This window comes from Sturnus vulgaris, chromosome 27 (genome assembly GCF_052056855.1).
Source record: "Sturnus vulgaris isolate bStuVul1 chromosome 27, bStuVul1.hap1, whole genome shotgun sequence".
Classification (NCBI taxonomy): domain Eukaryota; kingdom Metazoa; phylum Chordata; class Aves; order Passeriformes; family Sturnidae; genus Sturnus; species Sturnus vulgaris.
In genome coordinates this window covers 2,047,630-2,056,474 of record NC_142269.1, presented here as the reverse complement: position 1 = coordinate 2,056,474, position 8,845 = coordinate 2,047,630, and the positions used below count along the sequence as shown (strand labels likewise).

The window sequence follows — 8,845 nt, the reverse complement described above, 5'->3', positions numbered from 1 at the left end:
CACTCCAGGTGCTCCCTGGCCCAACAGAACTCACACAGCCCATCCAGGGATCTGCTGGGAGCATCCTGCTCTGAATCGGCCTAGCCTCTGTCACCCACTCTGGAACTCACCTGTCTCCAGCAGCTCTGGAGTGTTGTCACCCCCGTGCCTGGCAACAATGGAGCTGTGCTGGGACCAGAGGAACACCCAACGTCTCATTATGGTTTGAGTTGGATGGGAATTAGAGAGGATATCTAGTGCAGATCAACAACTTCATGGCTGGTGCCATTGAGAAACTGTTGGCTTTTGGGGCAGTGGGTTGTGCTTTAATGACTGGAGCCTGTTAGAGAGGGCAAGAGAACCTTCAGCCATGGGCTGGCTAACCTGATGAGAGGGGCTTTAAATGGAAAGGCTTGGGGGTGGGTTCCAAGGTGGCAATGTTTGTGCCATTGCTTCCTCCTGGGGAGGAGACCAGGCCAGCCCGTGGAGCATGATGTTCCTTGGCTCAAGATGAGAATCACAGGGCAAACCCCATCAGTGCTGTGTGTGGCTGTGGTGAAACCCCTCACACCCCACATGGTTCCTTGATCCCTTCAGTGAAATGTCTGGACACCAACAGTCACAGCATGGGGAACAAACAAGAACTAGAAATGTGCATTGGCAGGGCCATGATCCCACTGCAATGACAGAGACACAGTGGGACAGCTCACCTGACTGGGATGCTGTCATGGATGGCCATGGCCATGTGCCCCCCCCCACCCCTCTGCACTCTGGGACACTCAGCAAAGGGCCCAAGCTCCCCTCAGCAAAGGGTGCAGAGGCACCCACAGGCCCTGGGATGATGGAGGAGGAAATCAGAGCCAAATCCCAGAGCAAGAGCCCTTTCCAGGCTCCCCACACGAGGGGGAGGCAGGAGAGAACAGCCACCTGTTGGCCCTTGGATTTGGAACAGAACAGTTTATTAAAAAATTTATTATTGTGATAACTTATTTCCTAAACCCACCCATAACCTGCAAACACTCAAACAGGACAGAGCCTGAGGGGGCTCACACAGAGGGGGCACAAACGTGGGCACGCAGCTGGAGCCATGGCCAGGAGGGCACTGCAGGGCAGGAGGGGGAGAGAGCAACTGGGGGCGTTTGGAGTTTGAGCGCTGGGAGAGGAGCTGGGGGCTGGATGCGGGAGGGCTGCCCGGAGCTCTGGCTGCTGCCCAGCGCCTGGGGGAAGCAGCTCCGGAGCCTGCCCGGGGAGGGGCTGGGGGTCCGTGCAGCCGCCGGTGCCGGAGTGCCAGGGCTTTGGGGAGGGGACGGCGGGGGGCTGACACAGCGGGGCCCCGGGGACACAGCGGGGCTCTGCGCTGCCCGGGGAGGCTCTGCTGCCTTCCCACGACTCCGCTGGCGCTTCCTCCGTGCTCGGGAGCTGCGGGAATTTTCTGATTGGGATCGCTGTTTGACTCGAGCGTCCTCTTAACCAGCTCTTAACCAGAGACATCGGCCAGGGAGTGGAGCACAGAGAGAGCTCCTGGGAGCATTCCGAGTGCACTGGGTACAGCGGGGTCTGGCATGGTGACAGGACCCTCGGATAAAAGAGCAGCGAAGAAACAGAGTCACCTCCCTGTCTGCAGCTCGGGAGCACCCCCGACCCCCGGAGCATCCCCTGTGCCCCCCAGCTCAGTGCAGACCTGCCCTCCCAACCCCGCAGCAGCCCTTTGCCAGCGGCTGCTCCATCAAAGCGCATCCAACCCCGAGGAAAAGAGCTGGCACAGGCACCGGGCTGGTCCCACAGCCAGTGCCCCGGGGCATTGCCTGCGCTGTCCCCGGCAAACGGGGTCTGCAGAACCCCAGCTCCGCTCCCAGGATCGCGCCGTGGCACGGAGGATGAGGAGGAAGAGCTCAGCCCTGCTCAGAGCCGGCTGCCGGCTGACAGGCTCCATCCCGGCTGGCTCGGGCAAGGCAACCAGGGAGGAGTGACGGAGACGGGAGAAACGCGGCTCAGAGCTGCTGCTTTGGGCTCCTGGGGCAGGGAGATCCCTCCCGTGGGAGCTGCCTCGCACACACGAGCTGAGCTCCCCCGGAGCCCAGGGCTGCTGCCGGCTCCTGCCGGAGGTGCTGCCGAGCTCGGGTCGCTCTGCACAGTGAGACTGAAGCCACACCGGGCACGACCCGCTTGGTGACACTGGGGACACTCCCGTTCCTCTGCCCTGTGCCCACCGCGGCCGGGAGCTGTGTCCCACCGCAGGCTCCTCCAGCACCCATGGAGACACAGAAGAGGGGCCAATCCTCCCTGTCAGCACCCCAAATCCTCACCAGCACAGCTCAGCTGCATTCCCGGAGCTGGGGCAGCCTCGCTGGGTTCTGCAGGGCTACAGGGAGGTGCAGCCTCCTCCGGCCTTACAGCCTCCTCCAGCCCTAGGGATTCCTCCAGTGCCAGGACCTCCATTTCCTTTGTCTTTGCAGTAATTTCATCAGAGCAGAGGTTGTGAGTGGAGTTTTGGGGTAAGAGAGTCGAACTTGGAAGATGGGACATTCCCAAGCTGTAAATCCCTTCCTGGAGAGCCTGAGCTGTGAGGTGTGTGTGCACCTGTGGGTGACAAGAGACTCAGGGACAGGTCAGGGTCTCCAAACACAGCCCTGGTCCCACATCCATCCAGACCAACCCAGTCTGCCCAGGGCAAGAAGAGGCAGTGGGACATTGGGAGGACATGAGGACACTCAATTCTGTTCTGGTGCCCAGACAGGTCCTGCAGAAGGGGACTTGGTGTCTTGGGCTGGAGCTGCAGATTGGGCAGGGAGGCTGCTCTGGTGCTGCAGGGAGACATCCAGGGGACTGGGATAAGGCAGTGGTTAAAACAATGGGGCAGCACAGACCCATCTCCAGGGCTGGAGCAGGGAAGCTCCTCAGCCTCCTCCAGGCTCCAGAGCCCCTGAGTGGCTGCAGAGGACACGATGCTCCCCCACCCTGAACCATGTACTTGACCCTCACCACAAGGTTTGCCTTTGCCTTTTCCTCTGGCCCTGGACTATCCACGTGCGTGGCTGAAATAAACATCTCTGTGGAACCCATACAAAGGCCCTTCCTGCCTCTTTACCATCGACCATCATAACAGCTATCCAGGCTACCACACTGCTGGTGCTGGTGCCCTCCCACAGCCCCTCTCCCCGGCCCAGGCTGCCCCAGGCTCGCCCCAAGCTCAGCTTGACCACACGCAGGTCCCTGGCAAGGCTGCCAGTGGAGTCCCACTGATTCACCTGGATCTGCAAGGACAGAGGGGGCTGAAACTATGGCTCCACACAGCTGCTCCGGGGGACAGGACTGTGTTTTCACGGAAAGAGCCAGTGAATCCTGTGGGGAGATGAGGCAGGAGGAGCAGAGGAACCTGGCACTCCAGGAGGACGAGCCAAACACCTGGTGATGACATAAGGAGCAGAGCCAGGGAAAGGATCTGGCAGGAAGGGACAGCTATGGGAACAATCAGCATCTCCAACACTTGATAGAGAAGGGTACGGCTGGTCAGGTCCTCAGAGGGACTGGAAAAGCATCCAGACACCTGGGCTGCTCCTCTGCAAGCAGCAAGGGGCGAGGCACCAGGCTCAGGCTGAAGTGACAGCCAGAGCCTCCGTCTGCCCAGGCAGCCGTGACAGCCCTGAGAATTCGGCCGAGGGCCTGGCTGGAATTGAAATCCACTGGCAGCTTTGTACCGAGAAACCAGAGAGCCATGGACAGAACCCCGGGGGAGCAAAATTCCCAGCTCCGTGTTGAGGGGGACAGCCCTGGGATGTTGGTCCTGGCACAGGTTTCCAGGTCTGTTTCCAGCAGCAATGGGAACGATCCCAGAGCCAGCAGCCCTCACCTGGAAGATGGCGTGGGAGCAGGTGGGTGGTGCTGGCCTTGGTGTGATGCTGTGTCCGGGTTTTATTGCCCTTGGCCAACAGGAGCTGCTCTGGTGATGTGGGCTGGGGGAGAAAGGGCAGGGGCTGGATCAGTACGTGGACACAGCAGCCGGACAGCCCGGGGCCGAAACACCCGGCAGCTCTGCGGGCCCGTGGCAGCTCCAGGCCACGTCTGCTCCCAGCCAGGAGCCAGGAGGCACTGGGAGCTCCACACCCTGGTGCCACCAGGACTCCCAGACACTCTCAGCACGAGTGCAGATGAGTCTGTCCCAGCCTTTGTGCCCTTCTTGTGCGCAGACCTGGTGGAAGGAGAGACCCTGTGCCATAGATCCTTTCCCAGGCTGCTCCCAGACGTTTGGGGAGCCCCGGGGCTCCAGCAGGTCACAGATGTGCTCTTTGTATACCTGGAGCAGGAACTCAAGGTCAGGCTGAAGTTTGATTCTCTGGGAGCTGGGAGAAGAGCTGGGTACCCCTGCAGGATCTGGCATAACTGGGTGTGATAGGTTGACACTGGGGGTTCCCCCTGACCCCACCTCTGCGACCTCATTCCACTGGCAGCAGCTGATGGGGCTCACTCAGAAGGCAGAACAGCTCCCAGAGCTTTTCTGGGCAGTTCCCCCAACCCTGCTCCTCTCCAGCCCTTCCAGCCCTTCCCTGCTCTGTGGAGCACAGCGAGGGTGAGAAAAGCCCCCTGCTCCAGCTGTCAGAAAGCAGCAGCTCCAGTTCACTCTACCAGGTGGGTGATCCTGCTTCCAGTCAGGCTCCTCTGCAAACCTCAGGCATAGCAGGGGACCTTGAGTGTGGCACTACAGCTCGGGATCAACCCCAAATCTCTTCCCTGGGGACCCTGGGGCAGAAAGGGACACGCTGGGCCACAGCAAACCTGCTAGTAGGAGACGAGGACCTCACAGCTCTTGGGCCTCTTGTACAGCTCCAGGGACACAATGCTGGGACTGGTCTTGGAACCCACCATGGTGTGGGTTTTCCCAACTCCCAGAGCACCGTAGGCAAACACTTGAAGGAGAAGGGGTGGGTGCTGAAATGATCTATTGTTACTCACCTGGTGCAGCAGAAGGTTGGGTCCTGGCTGGAGAGGAGAGCACAGCACAGCACAGGAGCTTCCCACACAGATAAGTCAGGAGGTAAAACTCTTAACTTTCCCCATTGCTCCTTAGGGCAATTTTTCTCCCTGGTTTCAGCCTCTCTAATGCAGCAGGGACAGAATGAGTCTCCAGATGAGCACTGCTCCCATGCTCAGGTCACCTCCAACCCTCTCCCCACGAGGCATTTCTGCTTCCTCTTTTTTACCCCCATCTTCAGCGCCTCCTTTGAAGCTTCTTTATCAGGGTGGGATGCACTGCTCTGGAGCTCAGCCCTCCTCCCGAGGGCAGCACTCAGTGCTGGGGCCTGGGGAGAGGGGCAGCCCTTCAGTGGCTGTCAGGAACCACCGAGAGCTGGAGCAGCACCCCCTGGTCCGAGCAGCCAGTGCAGGGTGAGCCTGGAGAGTGCTGGGCTCCTCCCGGGAATGCAATGACATCCAATGGCTGCCAATGCTGGGAACGGCTCGGGGGCTGCAGCAGCAGCGAGGGGCTGTGGGAGCTGCCCAGGACCTGTCAGACCCCGCTCTATGCAGCAATTCAGCCTGGAAAGGGATGGCAAAGCCAAGGGCCTCTTTCCCCATGCATCCACTGCATTTCTTCCCATCCTTCCTGACCCAGGACAGACAAGAGCAAGTGATCCTTGTTCCCCAAAATGTCTGAACAGCTCCTGCCCAGCCTCACCTCTACCCCAAAGCCCATATCCATCCTCTCCACCCCGTCCAGAGTGCCGAGCACTGCTGGAACCAACAAGCTTCAGGCTGTGTGTTTTTGGGTTGCTGTTGTGTCACCCCATTCCCAAAGATGCATGGGGACTTCCAAATTAAATTCAGGGCTCTACTGAGCCCACGCAGCCTGGGAGCAGATCAGGCAGGAGCTCCTGCAAGGATCAGACGTGTGTGCCAGGACTTACCGGAGCAGTTGTACCTAGCGAGGAGGATTTCCAGCAGAGGGAGCGTGGTGTGCTGGAACACGTCCTCCTGCGTGGCCCCCTTGTCAAAAAGGGGGCCGAACACAAATTTGAGGTTCCTGCGGTGCAGCCGGTGCCCCTGGTGCCACCGGGCTCCTCGGGGCTGAGCAGCACCCCGTGCTGGTTCAGGATGTGCAGGATGAGGGGTGCAGCTCGCTCTGGGGGCTGGGGGGCCTCACATGGCCACGGAGCCTTCCTGGGGGGCTCTGTGCCCCAACGGGCACCTGGGGCTGGGGCATGGGGCTGCTGGAGGACACAGCTCCCGATCAATGATCTGAGTTCTCATACGGTCTGGGAGGGAGTAGGTGCAGCTGGAGGGTGCAGTAGGGGAGAGAAATCCCCAGGCTGGGCGAGGCAGCCCACCTCTCCCTCCCTGGGGACTGCGCCCACCCCCTCCCTGTGCCAATCCTGCCCGGTGCCCCTTTGGAGCCCCCCATGAGCCCCCCTTCAGGCTGCCACAGCCTCTCCCAAAACCATAGCCCCGCCTTAGGGTCTCCTTGGATCCTAAACGGCCCTACAAACCCCTTCATGCTCCTATTTCTCCCCTGGACCCCTACAACCTCCCCAAAGACCCTGAATCCCTTTCAGACAGCTCCCTCCCACAGCCTCCCCAAGGGTCCCAACATCCCCCTTCAAGTCCCCTCAGCCTCCCCTCCTTTTGGCCCCCATAGCCCCTCTCACTCCTTTGGTCGACTCAGAGCCCCCTCCCACAGCCCGGCCTCCCTCCCCTCCAGACCCCCGTGTCCCCATTCCGCCCCCCGGCACAGCAGAGCTGCCCCAGCGGGGACGGCAGAACCCACGCATGAGGTCGGCAGTGCCGGCGCCGCGCAAGGGACAAGGCACAGCCCCGGTCACCGAGAACGGGCTCGGACCAGAGCGCTGTTGAGTGACGCCAGCGCGGCCGGGACCTGCCCGGACCTGCCCAGACCCGCCCGGACCTGCCGGGAGCGGCACAGCCCGGCCGGGGTCACTCGCGCTCAGGGATCCGCCGGTGCCCGGCAGCCCCGGGACGGTGTCGCTCGTGCTGCTGGAGCTGCTCCGGGACCAACGGAACCCCCGAGGATCTATTACCATGGAACCACAGGGTCACTGACGGGTTTGGGTCAGACGGGACCCTAAAAAGTGATCTCAGCTCACCCGAGCGGAGGGGCAGCATCTCCTCTCTCACCCTCCTCTGGCCACTCTTCTGCTGCAGCCCGAGATGCGTTTGGTGCTGCCAGTGCTCACTGTTGGCTCAGGTCCAGTTTTCCTCCCGTGGAACCCCCAAGTCCTACTCTGCAGGGCAGCACTCTGTGCTGGTGCCTGGGACGGTCCCAAGCAGCCTCTTGTCCTTGGCTTTATTGAACTACATCGTGTTCTCTTGGTCCCACTTCTCGAGCTTGTCCGGGTCCCCCTGGATGTCACCTGCACCGCAGCTTCGTGTCACCTTTGTGAACATGCTGAGCCACTGTGGGTGCCAGTGAGGAAAGGAGAGCAGAGCCCCGGTGCCACTGCAGAGCCCTCGGGGACACCCCAGGTCATCACCAGCCTCCCCCAGGACATGGGGCCACTGCCCACAGCCCTCTGGCTGCATCCAGCCAGCCACTTCCTCACCCACCCAGCAGCCCACCCCTCACACCTGTGTCCCTCCAGTTCAGGGATGAGGATGTCCTGTGGGACCGTGTCTGGAGCGTTGCATTTTTAGAGGGGACAAAGGAAGCTCCAGCCTGTGGTTGCAGCTGTGGATTAGGGTGTCTGGGGATGTTGCTCTGTCTCAGTTTGGGTGTGTAATGAAGGTCCCTCATGTTGAGAACCACATTTAGTTCAGAGAGCTTGGAGGGCAGCTGCCCTGGGAGCTGCAGAATGAGCTCTGTGGGGAAAATGGCCAGAGCCCCTGGCAAGTGGCCAGGACCTGGCACTGACCCAAAGGGGCCCGGCAGCGCTGGGCAGGTAACCGGACACAGCAGGAGATGATGGCTCAGCAGGAGGACCCCACTGTCAGCTGCACAGATTGGGGGGGGATGGAAGCCTGGGAGGTTTGTTGGGGTCCCTCCACAGAGGCTTCATCTCAAGCTGTTGTTGACCCGCTGCAGCACGATAAAATTCCTTAAAGGAACCAGAGCCTGGGACTGCACTTTGGGAGCCCTGGGGCTGAGCTGGAGAGGAGATCAGGAGCAACTGTGGGATGGGGTATGGGGGAGCCAACAGAGCCCCCCAGGGCACTGCTGACAGCCTTGGCCACACCACTGCCAGTCTTGGGTGAGAGTGCAGCTGCCAGGGCAGCTCCAGGATGCATGAAAAGAAGTTTCTGAACAGTTTCTGACCCAGATGAGACCTCAGGTCACCTTCCTTCTCCAACATCCAACTGTCAGCACCAGGTGAGTGACCCAGTATGTCAATAGGTAGAAATGATCAACCCTTTTCTGTGATTTTATAATCCTTTCTGGCCTATGGCAACTCTTGACCTTAATTTTGTTCTGTTTGGTACCTGCGATATTATTGCGTGTCAGGGCAGTGTTAAATCCCTCAAAACTTTTCCCTTTGAGCATATTAGCAAAAATGTCCCATTAAAATCAAGGGAGGAATTCCTGTTGAGGAATCTCTGGAGCTGCTGCTGTGAAGGGACTTCTGGAGGGGTAGGAATGTGACTGCCAGAGGGGCGCTGGGACGGATGACCAGAAAGTTTCCTGAACAATTGCTGACTCGTATGGGACACCTTCCTTCTCTAGACATCCAACTGCTGATGGCTTCATCTGGGATCCTTGCAGCAGGGAGGAAACAAAGGGAGAGTGCTAAAATGTCCTGAGCAGATTCCACATCAATTCTAGGAGTGAATTTGAGTCTCTCCGTTGTGCAGCATTTTGGTGCAGTTACTGCAGTGGATGGAGAACAGGGCCGGGCTGTGCCTGAACCCACAATGGCTCCGGGCG

At 60.0% G+C, this 8,845-nt stretch overlaps 1 protein-coding gene across 10 annotated transcripts; it reads right to left on the bottom strand.

Annotated features, from left to right (window-relative positions):
- Window positions 1-921: 921 nt before the first annotated feature.
- KIF18B (kinesin family member 18B) lies at window positions 922-6,561 on the bottom strand. 10 transcript variants are annotated; one of them, XM_088179665.1, is made up of 8 exons: window positions 5,880-6,559; window positions 5,178-5,276; window positions 4,169-5,073; window positions 3,830-3,932; window positions 3,228-3,384; window positions 2,636-2,783; window positions 2,286-2,559; window positions 922-1,555 (listed from the first exon to the last, which is right to left on the bottom strand). In XM_088179665.1, exons 3-8 carry the CDS (start codon window positions 4,355-4,357, stop codon window positions 1,446-1,448), a joined length of 981 nt encoding a protein of 326 aa, XP_088035791.1. In that variant the 5' UTR covers window positions 4,358-5,073; window positions 5,178-5,276; window positions 5,880-6,559; the 3' UTR covers window positions 922-1,445. The 10 variants fall into 10 exon arrangements, 7 of the variants coding, with proteins under 7 accessions (XP_088035791.1, XP_088035795.1, XP_088035790.1 ...); XM_088179669.1 differs by having other exon boundaries at window positions 4,169-4,273; window positions 4,930-6,561; XM_088179664.1 differs by having other exon boundaries at window positions 5,178-6,559.
- Window positions 6,562-8,845: the final 2,284 nt, after the last annotated feature.

Bases quoted from the DNA above. Each gene is read 5' to 3' on its own strand.
- KIF18B (XM_088179664.1), bottom strand. From the start codon at position 4,357: ATGCCAGATCCTGCAGGGGTACCCAGCTCTTCTCCCAGCTCCCAGAGA. The intron at 2,784-3,227 runs GTGAATCAGTGG...GTCTCCCTGCAG, and splicing joins CTCTGTCCTTGCAGATCCAG to CACCAGAGCAGCCTCCCTGC. The intron at 1,556-2,285 runs GTGAGGATTTGG...CTTTTATCCGAG, and splicing joins AATGCAGCTGAGCTGTGCTG to GGTCCTGTCACCATGCCAGA.